The sequence below is a fragment of the Cyprinus carpio genome, chromosome B1, assembly GCF_018340385.1.
Source record: "Cyprinus carpio isolate SPL01 chromosome B1, ASM1834038v1, whole genome shotgun sequence".
In the NCBI taxonomy this organism is placed as follows: domain Eukaryota; kingdom Metazoa; phylum Chordata; class Actinopteri; order Cypriniformes; family Cyprinidae; genus Cyprinus; species Cyprinus carpio.
In genome coordinates, this window is record NC_056597.1 from 22,901,131 (window position 1) to 22,917,871 (window position 16,741).

The window sequence follows — 16,741 nt, forward strand, 5'->3', positions numbered from 1 at the left end:
GCACACCTGAAGCTGCCATCTAATCACCACTCCTCTCTGTTTGCCTTTTATTGCCAATTGAGCTGCTCCGACTGCGCCTCAACTGCGATTGTGAAATTTTAATGCAAGTACGTTTTTACTGCGTCTTTTCCTGGACTTAATGAAAATAGTTTGTTATCATATTGAACATTTACGATGGCTGTTTTCTTGTTTTATGGATTGCTGAATGGTTGATGAATTATCATGGAACAATTTCGTCAGACAAAATATTGATGGTCATAAATACTGAATGATTAACATATTCATATGCCATGGTGGTATTATTGCACAAAGCCAAAAAAAAATATGGTAATGTGATTAATTATGTTAACATGTTAGAAAATTAATGTTTAATTAATCATCTTATCTCTAATATTATGATAATTTGTATTAATTATTTTAAAAATAATGAGTATTCCCAAAGTGCTTGTCCAAAAAAAGGTAAATATTTCATTTATTCATTCATTTAAATGATAAATATCATTGTTCTGAATGATTACCATATTATATACCATAGTATTAATGTTATAAACATAGTACCATATTTTAAATGTTCTTCTACCATATTATTACCATAGTGCATGCTTTTTGTACTATACAAAATCAGTTATAAGTACCATGGTGCTGAAAAATTACCAAAAAAAAAAAAAAAAAAAAAAAAAAAAAAAAAAAAAAAAAAAAACATGGTAAATCCTTGATAAATTATCACAAAAACTATGACAAATACCATGGTACTAAATAAATAGTATTATATGTTCAAAAATCATACCATATTTGAAAAATAGTAATATTTTGGCAATTTTTTAAAAATTATTTTTAAAATTAATTATAGACTCTAAATGACTGTAAATTATCACCATGTTCTTATACCATACTATTACATTAGTACATATCCAATACATGGCAATTCTATAGTATTTTAATTTAACTATATAAAAGTGATAAGTACCATGGTACTTAAAGTTTACCATATTCATGTATCATAGTGTTACTTTGTTCAAAAACATGGTAATACTATGGTCATTATAATTAATTATTTTAAAATTAATGACAAAATGATTGTGATACTAAATGACTGCCAATACAAGATCCAATCATGTCCAAAAACATATGGTCATTTTAATTAACAGTACACAGAAGAATTCTTAACTATGATAAATACCATGGTACTGAACAATTACCATATTATACACCATAGTATTAATATGTTCAAAAACATGGTACCCTTTTTTTTTTTAAACATGGTATTATTTTGAAACTGATAATGTATTATTATGCATTTCATACAAAAACAATGATAAATACCATAGTACTAAATGATTACCCTATTAATATACCACGGTGTATCATAGTAGCATGTCCAGAAATGTTAATGGTAATGCTATGGTTCCTTAGGATATCACTTGTTACACAACAGTTAGGTTGATATAATCAGACTCACATTGTTTCAGCATTTGCTCTTTAACAGAAGCATTAAATTCTCAATAACTGAACAGAGAGCTTTGCCTTACTGACCTCCCATCATGCCTCTTAAGACGACCCGGAGAGTGAGGCACGTACGAGTCGACAAATGACTGAACAACAAGAGAAAGTTTAGAGGAGATTAAAAAGATGAGGCTTCCTGAGGTTCCTCTGTTCTTCACTTGATCAACAAAGAGAGAGGAATTTTACTGGCCCCCTTCATGAATGGATTTTCCACTGACGTGTGGGGAATTGCAAGCTGGGGATACATGAAGAGGAGGCCATTGAGATGCACTGCCAGTCGCTGGCACTCGCTCCATGTGACATCAGGGGCGGTGCAGTTCAATTACGTTAAATTAATTTACCAGGCGCTTCTGAATAACAATACGGCCTGCATTAATGAAGGGTACGTGTGAATGGATGGGGTGACAAACGCTTGGTCCTGAAATCAACAGAGGATGTATGAGCACAGGGATCGTGCTAAAAGGGTCAGTTCAGCCAAAAATTACTAGTCTGTCCTCATTTACTCAAACCAATATGACTTGTGCAGAGTGGAAAAACTGCAAATGACCTGACCACTCCTTTCAATATAAAACAGCTTCAAAATGACAAAAAAGCATCACATTAACAGTCCATTTTACTTGTGCATTGTATGCAATTCCTTCTGAATTTTATGATAGATATGTGTACTGATGAACAGACTGAAATGTACGCTGCATCCACTCAACTATGACATAAAAATTATTGTCAATGTTCAAAATTAAAAAAAGCACCACATCAGTAATTCATAAAACTTGTGCACTGTATTCAACATTTTCTAAAGTCATGCATTTGTGAGACGAACAGATTGAAATTTAAGTCAAGATATATTTGCATCCACTTTAATTTTATTTTAAATTACTGTAGTTATTTTAATGATTGTTAATGTCACATTTATGTCTCAAAAATACATTGAAAACTTTAAAATACATTAAAAGCAAAGTGTTAAGCAGAATGAAATTTGAGTAATGGTGTAGTTTTTCCCATTCAAATGATACAGAATTGATTGTCAATGATGGTAATGTCTCATTTTTTTATTCTTCTCCAAAATACATAAAAGCACCATATCAGTAATCCGCATGACTTGTCAACTGTATTGAGTGTCTTATTTGATCTGTGTGATGAACAGTATGTAAGATATTTAAGTTATCCATTCAAATGGGACACAAAAATGATTGTTAATGATGTTAAAGTGTCATTTTGGTCTCCAAAATACATAAAAAGCACAATATCAATAGTTCAATTGACATAAATTCAGTACCTTCAGTCTTATAAAGTCGACTGATTTGTATGATGATGTGACAATGCACAGACTGAAATTTAGGCTGCATCTACTCAAATATGACAACATTATTGCCAATTACGCAAATGCATATTTTTTGCCACCAAAAGCATCATGTCAGTAATTCACATGACTACAAATGACATATGAATGACACGTCTCCAAAATACATAAAAAGCACCATATCAACAGTCCATATGACTTACACTGCCTTTTCAAGTCATACGATAGATTTGTGTGATAAACAGACCAAAATGTAACTAATAGTTGTATCCTGATATATGACAAAAAAAATGTTAATTACCCTTTTTTCCCTCCAAAATACATGAAAAGCACCATATCAGTTGTCCATATGACTTGTGCACATGTATATAATGTCTTTAACTCTAATAAAACAGATTCTTGTGAGAAACAGACTGAGATTTTACAAATATTGTAAAAACTGTTGAGAATCAATGTTTTTTTTTCATCTAAAAAAAGCACTATGAAATGTGGTCCATATGACTCACGCGCAGCTGCATTTGAAACTGTATGTAAAGGAGATATAGTTGAATGTTAAATATTTAAGCAATGCAGTAAATTGAATCAATAATCACATTCGTCCAGTTAATTGAAGAGATATTCAGCTTTATTTATTGCAATTGAAATCTCACTAATAATCCTGGAATATGTCGCTAAAGCAAGTTTAGATTAGATTAATTAAAAGTACAAATGCTCCTTCACAAGTTGTATCATTACTGATATGAAACTTTATTAAGGTTGTGCATTTGAATGTGTGTGAAAAGCAGATTGCAAGAAACGACAGCTGCATTTATGTTTGTTTATCACACAAAGCTTCAGTACCCGAAAAATAAAAATAATGCAAATGAAACATCTCAAAAATGTTTTGGGTAAAATCGGTGCTTTCAAGACTTCATGCATGACACTCATCATTACACCGAGGAAACGCACAAGCTGTGATGGTTTATTCAAATTTGACAGAAAGCGCAATAAAATATCCATAATTATATGACTGAGCTGGAAGGATGTTGGTTTAGAAAAGCCCTTTTCGTGGGTCCTCCCTTGAACATGTCTTCTCCGAGGTGGTTAGGAAATGCCCACATTTATACCCATTGTGGTTATTCTGCTCATATAAACATCTGCTGAATCTGCAAAACAGCATGACGCTGCAGCAGGCCAGGAAGAAGAAAACAGCCGCTGACTGCACTGGTGTTTTATTCACCCTACTCAGCCGCACAGTAATTGTGGCTTTGGGGGAATAAAATATAGAGTGGCTATCTGAATGCACGCCTCCATTAAACTGTAACTTAAACCATCTGATGGAATGTCTTTGTGTTTTAAAGCTATTCAAACCCTTTACTGGCAGAGTTGGTTGGATGCTGTATCAGCCAGCACTCAGCTAACAGACTTTGGGTTTGCTTTTTTACAAGTGCTTCTTTCTTCCCAGCCACATCCTTTGTATTTTACACGGATTTAGCCCGGGATGCCGCAGCCCGGTGACCATAAAATGTCAACAGAGACCATTTAAGAGAGGGGCGAATGTCAACAGAGCCATAAAATGACAGATTGAGAAACGGAGGTTACGCAGCCACAAAAAGAAACCGTAGGACGTCACTTGTCAAAATGTTGATGGCTAATAACAATCTGAAATGTTTAGATGACCGTCTAAAAAGCCAGGGAAACCATGAAAACTTCTTAAATTGCAAGAAAAAACTAAAGAAAAAAAGTTTTTTTTTTTTTGTTTTTTTTTAGCAACAGTAATACAAAGTAAAACTGTCACCAGTACACTAAACTATAAGAAATTAATACTTTTATTAAGTATAAAGGACACATTAAACTGATCAAAAGTGACAATAAAGACATTTACAATGTTTCTGTTTCAAATTAATGCTGTTCTTTTGAATTTTGTATTCATTGAATATAAAGCCGCACAGCCGTTTTCAACATGGATAATACGAAATGCTTCTTGAGCAGCAAATTAATCAAATGATTTCTGAAGGATCATGTGACACTGAAGACTGGAGTAATGAGGCTGAAAATTCAGCTTTGATCACAGGAATAAATTACATTTTACAATATATTAATATAGAAAGCAGCTATTTTAAACTGTAAATATATTTCGCAATATTGCTGTTTTTACTGTATTTTTTTAACAAATACATGCAGCTTTGGTGAGCAAAAAAGATATTCTATCAAAAGCAATAAAAATCTTACAGACCTCAAACTTTTGAATGGTAGTGTAAATACACAAAACATTTATAATATACATATATATATATATATATATATATATATATATATATATATATATATATATATATATATATATATATATATATATATATATATATATAAAGCAACTTCTCTGATGAGACTGAGTTTGAGAAACTCTACTTTATATAATCATACTTTTTTCCACTATATATATAAAAAGGAAAGAAAATGAAGCAAAAAAAAAAAAAAGAATGAAAAAGTATTTTGTAGCCTGAAAGAAAATCCTCTACTTAAATATTAACATCTTCATACTGTAATATCACTAGTGCTGTGCTAAAAACCGCCCCGAGTGTTGGAAAGTCAGGTAGGGTTTTTCTATTTATGACGTTATGAATTTATTCAGGGCACAGAATCTTAGCTCCCTGGCTGACCGAGGTTATAAAATGTCTTCATTTATTTCGCAGGATAATTACGCTTGGCATTAACAGACAAAAATGCGCCACTGGCAGCCTATGACAGAACAGGGATCCAGTTGTTTGGGTAGAGCGCTTCTTGCCAAGTCCGACATAAAATCCTTCTGCCATATAATTAAAAAGTGGCTGCAGGAATGCATATTCCCATTTTACACTTACAATTCCCCCAGCAGGCATATATACAGTATATACTCCTGATTCACATGACGCTGACGGTGTAGCACGAGAATGACCTGCAGATGTGTTTTTCCCAAACCTCTTCATTTATTTCCATTTCTCCTCTGGCTGCTGTTAAAAGCCTCCTACATACACTGAAGATGGAGAGTATTATGGAAATGGCACTTATAATAGCCAATGAAGGCGTATCTATTTGGTTTCCAAACAACTATCGGTTGCTAAATGAAATTCTGTTTATTTCTGCTGGAACTTCGTGACCGTATTCATAGCTTGATGCAAACGCAATGGCCATTTTTCTTCCTGTCGTCTTTCAAGACGTTGGGATGCAAATTAGGAGCAATCAGTGCTTGGAAAACATATTACATCACAGGTGATGATTCATAATGGAAGAAGACAGTTTTCAGTTCATGCATCAGTCGGCATGAGCATGTCAAGCGGCTGATTTGTAGCCAAAAAAGGAACTGACATGCATGACATCTTACAAATCACCTGCAACCATGGGTTTATCATGTACCCTGCGTCTTCCGCTTGAGATTCTGCTCTGTCTGTACACATAAGCCGGAGACATCTGACAGTCAAGTAATTAGTCAGACGAGCCTCCAAGCTAGATGAGGAACAGTCCGGTTCGACGCCTACACATAATAAAGTGGGCCTGCATTGAGCAAACGCCTCCAAAACATCCTCCACAATGTGGATTACCATGAATTCAGCTACAGATTGTGTTTTATCATCTGAAAACTTCTCAAAACTGAACATGCACTTCAAAAACACTTCTTAGAAGATTTTACTGGTCATTTTTTTTGGAATTTCTCCTAGGAGTATCTCTAAAGAGAAATAAATCATATATAGTATAGAGCTATGAAATTAAGTACACTTGTCAGATAATTTGGTCTTGGATCAGTTGATGAGAAATGTTTGAGAGCACACTGAGATCTCTTCATTTTTGATTGCGAAAAGTAGTCATTACTCCATTTACTACCTGATCTCATGACGAAAGCGTACCTGTGGGAACTTTTCTGCGAGACGCGAAAAGCGTATAAGTATACTGTATATCACTACAGTTTCCAACAGAAATGAACACTAGAGGTGTTAAAACAGGGAGCATTTGTAATCATTTTCATTCAAATTTATGATTACAGCTCCATATGTTTCGCTTTCTAGACTAAACAAGCTTGCTCGGTAGCTCAGCCGGCACAGAACTGGACTTAGGATGCAGAATCTTTGGGTACGAATCCCGTGAGATACATGACTCGCGCTGAAAGATGAGAGATCGAAAAACAAGCTAAAACAGCATGTTTGCATTTGCGTTTTTTATGTCACATTCGCTTTTGTTCATACTTTTGTGTAGGTGTAGACGGTACGTTTTTTTAAAACGTCATGGAGCACTGGACTTATGGCCAGACAACATCACATAAAACGTTCCAAATGTACATTCGTCTATTCAGGAGGGAAAAAGAACGCTCTTTTAGTGCCATTTGTTGGACATTTCACACTGAATATCTCACGAAACATACATGGCACTTCGTATTTCGAGCATTCAAAAAAAGTTCCCACAGGTACGTTTGTGTCATGAGATCAGGTTGTCCATTTAATATCATTGCAGAGGGATTACAGTGTGCAATTCCAGAATTTATATAATTATAAATTTGAATTTAAAAAAAAATAAAAAAATAAAAAAATTAAAATCCAATTTATTTTTACATTAAAATAAATATCTGTAACTTTTGATTTCAAAAAGTCATAATTTCTCCATTAATATCATTGCAGTGGGATTAGTGTGCAAAATTCCAGGATTTAAAAAAGGATTAACGTAATTATATTTAATTAGGCTAAAATTAGGCTAAACAATTTTACGAAATTAAAATGTAAATTAAAACAATTTATTAAATAAAAATTTATTTAAAAAAAAAATACTCCCATCATATAGAACATTATAGAAAATTAAAGAAAAAATCCAGTCTGATTTTAGTTTAGGGAATAATATAATTAGCTATGTTTCATTCCAAGTTTAATCGTTTTGGAAATTTTATTAACATCTTGGTGTTTCAATCCAGCATTTTTACTGTGATTTCCCAATATTTGCATTAAAATACATGGATAGAAGCCTGACTAATGATGTCTGTGATGTGAATGATGTAAGACATAAATCTATCAGTTCTTAAAGAGTAGGACAGCTAAATGTTATCAACATGTACTTTAACACACCTCCAGCTCAACTTCCTGATGCTATTTCATGTCTTCCAGCATGAAGAAGAGGCTCGTTACTTTAAATGGCTTGTTCTCGTGTTCTCATTCACTCGGCTCCCAAGAGGACGCCTGTAAGTCTCAGGGCTAAGTGCTTCCATTAAAACTTCAATGAGCTATGAAACCTATGTAAATTCATTTCCTTAATCATACTTATGATACTTGGGTCACGTACAGCAAACTGCTTTTAGTTGCAAAAGTGCTCCCTTAACAACTTCGCTATTCACAGACAGGAAGATCCTTCCAGGTCTCTGATCCAAATCATCTCAGACATTTAAAGCTCTAAAGATCAAGAGGGCTGCTCTACACAGGCAGCTTTTTATACTTAAAACATTTCAATATTTGATTTTAAGGACCTTTTTGTTTACTTTTGCATGCTAAATCATTTTGGTCGCCACTTGAAATGTATCACAAATTCCTCAAGAAAACAGTTGCTTTAGCAGCTTATGTAACCAATCATAAACATTGAGCATAAAGAAATAATACAACAGCACACTACTAAAATATCTTAGTGTTAAAAACATCCACTATATTGATAGAGAAGCATCTCATCATTATTTTATGAAGGAAAGACTTTGGCTACAAAAAAAAAAAAAAAAAAAAATCCATCAATAATTATTACATTTTTTTGGCCAATATTCATTAAATTACGACAAAAATATTCTACACTATATACAATTTTGTCTAGATAACTAAAACGAAAAAAACTAAAATCATAATTTTTTAAACATATATGATTATTTTGATTTATTTCAACATTTGATCTTATGATTTCATGTAAAATAAAATAAAATAAAATAAAATAAACACCCGTCAATCATTTAAAAAAATATGCTATTAAAAAATATAATATTTTGTCTAAAAAATTAAATGAATAAAAATAAAATTAAATTAATATTTTTAATATTATTATATTTAAAAAAAAAAAAAAAATAAAATAAATAAATAAATAACTACTAATAAATAAATAAATAAATAAATAATAAATAATCTAAAATATATATATATATAGTGATATATATATAGGGCTATATATATATATATATATTATTTTATATATATATATTTGTATGTAACTATATATCATATATATATATATTTACTATTTTTTTCAAATAAGTAAGAAATAAACACTAACAACTATGATTAAAAAAAAAAAAAAAAAAAACTTTATCATTTAATTTTCAGGCCATTTTTCTGGTCATCACTCGAAATGCATCATTCAATGTTCTCAAGAAAAACAATTGCTTTAGCAGCTGATGTAAGAAATCATAAATAATGACCATAGAAAAACAGCACAATAACATATCACTAAAACGTCCTACTGTTAGAAAACAATCACTACACTGATAGAGAAGCATCTCATCATTATTTTATGAAGGACGTCCAGCCTGTTCTTGCTTAAACCCTGTGCTTCAGCCTCCTATACACGTCTGCTCCCTGAGGTTAGCAGCAGTGGCTCTTTTACGACTCAAGTCATGTACACAGTGATGGAAATAAATTGGGTGTAGAGCAGAGACCCATGAGTGCGGTTGCCAGACGTGCACAGGAAGAATCAATGTAGCTGCAGTGCTGCGTTTGGACGAGAGCGCAGACAGTTCATCTTTACATTTGAGTCAGATTGCCGCTGTGTGTTTACCTGCTGTTATCAGACCGTGAGCGCTCATTTGCACTGATATTTTGTCATCAGCGCTGTTGATTTCAGTAGCTGGTGCGATGCTTGGACCACAAACTGATTCATTAAAGCACAAAACACAAGCAAACAGGGCAATGAGCAAGTTAGCAAATGTTGTATGGTCAGCTGTCAAAGCTCACCAGATCTCTGGGGTTTTTCTGACCACATATGCTTTTTTAAAGATGCATCCTATTGCTACGGCTAATCTGTGTGTGTGTGTGCAAAGAAAAGATCTATTTAGCTTGAATAAAAAAATGGTAAAGTCCCATTTTGCCTCTCTCTTTTTCTAAATGAGTCTGGAATTCACTTTTGGAATCGATTCCAAAACATTGCATCAAAGTCAGGAATTCTTGAATCGAAAACCCAAGAAAATGAACGAAAAACTGAAATTATACACTTTGTACTGGTTCCACCAATAAGCTTTTAATTTCTTTTCATTCCATCTCTCACTGTCATACTCCAGCAGTCTGTTCAGAGTGTTTTGTTGGTCTCGGTAACTGTACGCTGTTGAATTAGCTGCGTTGGCAGCCGCAGTAATTTGCTGCCACTCCACATCCTCTGTGTTATGAGTAACACTGCCGGAAAACAGCACAAAGATTCCCTTCCAAGCCTTTACTTCTGCAAGGACAATTTCAACTACCTGATATATGAGGCTATTTGTCAGTTAGCAAACCCATTTTTTTCTCCAAGCAAGCAACTAATCGGACGTTTACTACAGGACAGTCCCTACAGAGCAACCTGAGCTTAAGTGCTTTGTTACCAGCTATTTATACCAGACACACACACACACACACACACAAAAAAAAAACATATATACACCTTAAAAAGTTCTGTTCAAAAGTTAATATTTTTTAATATTTTTTTTTTTTTTAGATGTTAAGTCTCTTTTCCTCACCAAGTTTGCATTTATTTGATTAAAAATACAGACAAAAAATGAATATTTTGACATGTATAATATATATTTGATATATATGTTAAAATGTAATTTATTCCTGTGATGCGCAGCTGAATTTTCAGCATCATTACTCCAGTCTTCAGTGTCACATGATCTTCAGAAATCATTCTAATATGCCGATTTGCTGCTTGAGAAACATTTCTGACTATTGTCAATGTTGAAAACAGTTCAACATTTTTGTGGATATTTATTTTATAGGATTCTTAGGTCAATAGAGAGTTCAAAAGAACAGCATTTATTGAAAATATTTTTGTGACATTATGAATGTCTTGATTATCAATTGTATTGTGTTTTCAAAAAAAAAAAAAAAATTCTTACTGACCTTCAAATACCTAAAAATAATAAACAGTAATACCATCAATAAAAGAAACAAAACAAAAAACATACAAAAAAAAATCCAAAAACAAAATACAAGTTCTGTCATCATTTACACCCCTCATACTAGTTTTATGACTCATATGTCTCTTTTCAAAAAACATCACCCCACACATCATAAAAAATAATTGCACAAAAAAGGGTGACTAGTAAAGAGGTTTGGAACGACATGATGATGAGTAAACACAGACACACCATTCATAATTAAATTAACCATCCAATTAAAGAAAGGACCAAACAAAACACCTTACTCTAGCCACCACAGAAAAAAAACACAAAACAAAACTACTCAGAAAACAAGAGAAAGTACACCAGCAGATGAAGGAGAGGAGGGAGAGATGGAGAGAAGGCTGGAAGCCACAAGACAAATGACGGAGGTAAAGTGAGAGGAGGGTTGAATGGCTTACGCTGTGTTGCATCGTCCTCCAGACAATCCTCTGGGATGCGGAAGCAAAAAAAACAGGAAAAAAGGGATTTCATTGAACGTGGAGATGAGAAAGAGAGAAACCATACCACGGGCAAACACATGATAAATATGCATTAGACAGAAAAGCAATATGCACGATTACATTTGATGAATGGCATTGCTGGGATATTCCATCCCATTCCCCTCGGTCTAAAAAACCAAGCACATCCCCTTTACACACAAACACTTCTCTCTATCTCAACATTTATTTAACTGTCACGTCTCTGCATTATAAATTCCAGGGTTAACTTTAAACTCATCCAATGCACAGCTGAGTGGAAAAAAAGCACTCGCCCATATTGGATAGAAAGTCATTTTACATGAATTCTCCCAGTTAGCTAGAGGCTAAAATAAGATTATGCGCAAATGCAATCTTGTTCTACTTTTAAGTCAAATTCATATTCTCATCCATTCTTGTTAAGTATTATGAGTCAGAACACTTCATTCCAGTAGAGGAACTTTTAGACACTACTTCATTATCTAAGTCTAAACCAAAGACAGACAAAACAACCAAATAATAAATAAATAAATACATTAGCACAAAAAATATGCATACATGATTCATGGAATGTTTTAGTTGGATGTTCATCTAACTTACTTACTTACTTATTATTTATTTATAATTTAGAACTTTTTCCAAAATCATTCAGTGTACATTCAAAAATAACATTCCAATAATGTTTGCAAAACGATAAAATGGAACGTTCTCTTAATTTTCATATAATCAAAAAAAAAAAAATAAAAACAAAAAAAAATAAAATAAAATAAAATAAAATAAAATAAAAAATAAAATAAAATAATAATAAAATAAACATTTACAATGCATCTTTTAAGTAAAATTCATATCTTATCTATTCTTGTTAAGTATTATGAGTCAGAACACTCCTATTCCGTAGAGGTACTCAAGTACACTTGGACACTACTTGAAAATAAAATAAAATTAAATTAAATTTAATTTTATGTAATGTTCAACATTTCAGTAGCACATTATTTAAAGCCTTTAGGTATAATGTACTATAAAGGTATTTATAATGTATGTTGCAGTGCATTGTTACTTTTCATAAACGTAACCAAAGTTGAAATGCAATATAATATTTGAAGGTTTTATTTTCATGCATTATACTTTCTAAAGTTGTAATAATTAATAGATATATATTATAATCTATTATTTATAATAAATCTATAATAAATAAATAAATGTTTTACAAGATTTATATTGTTTTACTTTTAGGTCAAATTCATATTTTCATCTATTATTGTTAAGTATTATGAGTAACTCGAATTAAATGATAAAATGGAGTGCTCCCTAAATCATAAGTTCTTGTAAGCCAAGATAAAAAGGAATCTTGTTCCACTGTGAGGTCAAATGAATATTTTCCTGTTTTCTTGTTATGAGAATGCTGTATTTCAGTAGAGGACCTCAATACACTAAGACACAACTTCATTACAAGCCTAAAAAAAACAAGAAATAAAATAATAATAATAATCATGAAAACCTTCACCCAACCTTATTAAGCTGGACTTTAGAGCTATTTCTACTTAATGTAGCCTTAAAAAAAGAAAAGTTTCTCATTTTTCATCCAGTTCCACCACTAAAGCTTTCCCCAGCGGCCGCTGCATTCTCTCAGGTCCAACCTGCAAAGGTCACCATCGCCCACTCACGCCTTCCCACGCTGCCCCGCTCTGCCCTCGCTGCCACCCACTCACCAGTCTGTCCAGGCTGGTGCCGGCTGCCGTGGTCGGCCTCTCTTCTGGACTGTAGGGTCTAAAGCGACTGTTGAACACATCCGAGATCCCGCGGGCAGATCGTCCCACTCCAGCTGCTTTGGGATGACCGCATCCCTGAAACACCTATAAATACCAAATAGGGAATGCATCAGTCCATGCTGTTTGGGTATAAAAACAGCTGCTGTAATAGAGGTGAAAATGAAGAATGAAGTGCGATTACAAGAAGATATTTTGCAATGAATTGTTTAACGCAACAGGCATTTCACAGTAGCTGAATTCATGACCTGATGAAGTCTCAAGAGTAAGTCAAGCTTTGGATAAAAGCATGTGCTGAATGCATAAATGTTTATGCTCATTTGCTCAGTGAGTTATACATTTTATACACTATATCCTGATTTGACAGGATCCCTGAAGCATGAAACTTACTCTATGCAAGTATGTGAATACCTAAAATTTTAACTACTTTTAACCAGCTTTGTGCATAGCTGAATTTTTACATTTTTAAAAGGTTAAAAAATTAAATAAATAAATCAAATAATATAAATATAAATATTTATAAATAATATATACAGTACAGGTCAAAAGTTTGGAAACATTACTATTTTTAATGTTTTTGAAAGAAGTCTCTTCTGCTCATCAAGCCTGCATTTATTTGATCAAAAATACAGAAAAAAACAGTAATATTGTGAAATATTATTACAACTTAAAATAATAGTTTTCTATGTAATTTATTCCTGTGATGCAAAGCTGAATTTTCAGCATCATTACTCCAGCCTTCAGTGTCACATGTAACATCCAGTCTATCACATGATCATTTAGAAATCATTCTAATATATTCTGATTTTATTATGAGTGTTGGAAACAGTTTTCTGCTGTCTAATATATTTGATGAATAAAAGGTTAAAAAAGAACTGAATTTATTCCAAAATAAAAAAAAAAATTCTAATAATATTATCTTCTAATAATATATTTTCTTTACTATCACTTTTTTATCAATTTAACACATCCTTGCTGAATAAAAGTATTGATTTTATTTAAAAAAAGAAAGAAAGAAAAAAAAATTACTGACCCCAAATTACTGACCAGGTAGTGTATATTGTTATTACAAAATATTTATATTTTAAAAACATAGCTTCTTTTTCCTTTTTTTTTTCCTTTTTATTCATCAAAGTATCCTAACAAAGTATCACATGTTCTGAAAAAATATTAAGCAGCAGAACTGTTTCCAACTTTGATAATGAATCATCATATTAGAATGATTTCTAAAGGATCATGTGATAATGATCCTAAAAATTCAGCTTTTGCATCCCCAACAGAAATAAATGATAATTTAAAGTATAATAAATTCAAAAACAATTATTTTAAATTGTAATAATATATCACAATATTAAATTTTTTCTGTATTTCTTATAAAATAAAAACAAACTTCTTTCAAAAACATAAAAAATAGTAATGTTTCCAAACTTTTGACCTGTACTGTATATTAAACTATAATAATAAATATATATTATATATATATATATATATATATATATATATATATATATATATATATATATATATATATAGACAGTAAATATATTGTCAATTTACTGTCAATTTAAACTGAAAGCAGTAAATATAAAATATAAATGAAAGTCGTGACATTTGTCAAGTATGGTAACCCATACTCGAAATTGGTGCTCTGCATTTAACCCATCCAAGTGCACACACACAGCAGTGAGAAGTGAATACACTAGACCCGTGAACATACACCCGGAGCAGTGGGCAGCTATATCCAGCGCCCGGGCAGCAACTGGGGCAACAGCACCTCACCCAAGGGTATTGAGGGTGGAAGAGAGCACCCTAAAATATATCATTATATTTTAGCATTTTTGCTGTGTTTTTGTAATTTTTTTTAAATGTCTGAATAGTTAAGTTTTTAAAGTTTTAAATTATTTAATTTAATAATTTAATTCAGCTTTAATTTAAATTTTTATTTCAGTATTTTTTTTTCTTTTTTATGTTTTTAGATACAGAAACAGATATGTCAACAATCAAACAAACAAAAACAAACAAATAAATAAATACATTTGAAAATGAAAAAAAAAAATCTATTTGATTCAGATATAAAATGTTCTACAGAAGACCATGGTGTGAATATTTAGCTCAATTCAACTCAGCTTGCTTTTATTTTTTTATTAATTTTATTTTGTTATTTCCTTTTAAACATTTATACAAAAACAATACATTTCAATTTAGTCAAACTAAAAACAACAATACCAAAATTATAAAGAAAAAACAAACAAAGTAAAATAAATAAAGAAAAACAAAACCAAAATCCAAATAAACAAACAAACAAATAACAATAAATCATGCTTTGCATAAACAACAAATCCTAATTCCAAGGATACTGACCCTCAAGATTTTCAGCTGGTCAGATCAAAGGCAAACATGTTAAAATGTGTGCGACGAGAGCAATAATGCATGCTTTGCATTGACACGCTGTAGTGAATTGTGGGTGAGCTGACAGTGATGGAAGATTTTAATGGCACGGCTGGCTCTTATGGCAGGATGTTGTCTGCGCTCTGATGTGGGACGATCTGTCACTATGATTACCATTCAGAGTCTCGGGTTGACACTGATTTCCATGCTCTCTGTGCATTTTCAATCAGGTCCTGCTTTCCAGAAGCTTTTAATGTAAAAGCAGAGCTCGACACTTGAAACACACCACACAGAGCGTATTCTTTCCAGCTTTTCTTTCTTTCATTCTTCACATTAGAATCTGAAGACCAAGCCACATATTATTTTTTGTCCTGGCCTCCAGTGGAAGTCCATCAGGGAGACACGGCTAATTTCCCTGAATATGAAAGCTTGTGCTGAAAGCTTCGCTACCTGCGGTGTGGCTTTACAACATGTTTTATGAGCAACATGCATATTTCATCAACATCACATCTATCTATCTATCTATCTATCTATCTATCTATCTATCTATCTATCTATCTATCTATCTATCTATCTATCTATCTATCTATCTATCTATCTATCTATCTATCTATCTATCTATCTATCTATCTATCTATTATGTAAAAAATACATATAATCTATTAAATAGATTCAAATGGTTTAGAAAAAATTAAAAATGTAAAATATTAAAATAATATTTAAAATTAACATTATTCATACATACAGTACTTCACAGTAAATATCACGTTTTTAAGATCCAATAAAAATGTCAATTTCTAAGAATAGAAAGATATGTATCCTATGCAAATCCTTATTTGTCATTGACCCGAATAACAAACATCTCAAGACTGCAGTTAATAGCAGCAAAGTCATGTTCCTCACTAGAGCTCATCTAAAGAACTAAAAATAAGAAAGGATTTTGACTTCCTTCTGGTATGGAAAAACACATGGACCTGCTCCAGCCTGAGGAGCTTCAGTCCTTGATATCTGTGTGTGTGTGTGTGTGTGTGTGTGTGTGTGTGTATGTGTAAGCAGACATACCTTGGATGAAACTTGCATGCTGTTGTCCTGCATGGTCATGATGGCCTCAGAGATCTTTACATCTATCGGCTCCATGACGGCCTCGATGTTGAAGGGCCCTTCCAGTCTATCAGCCACCAGCAGCATGGCATCTGTCACAACATGAGAC

At 32.3% G+C, this 16,741-nt stretch overlaps 1 protein-coding gene across 1 annotated transcript in view; it reads right to left on the reverse strand.

The window, feature by feature from the left end:
• The window catches only part of gpc6a (glypican 6a), a 201,906-nt gene that overhangs the window by 26,026 nt on the left and 159,139 nt on the right, over positions 1–16,741 (reverse strand). Inside the window, 3 exon segments of the mRNA XM_042717010.1 lie at positions 11,321–11,350; positions 13,087–13,230; positions 16,594–16,724. Of these exon segments, the coding sequence (XP_042572944.1) occupies positions 11,321–11,350; positions 13,087–13,230; positions 16,594–16,724 (305 nt within the window).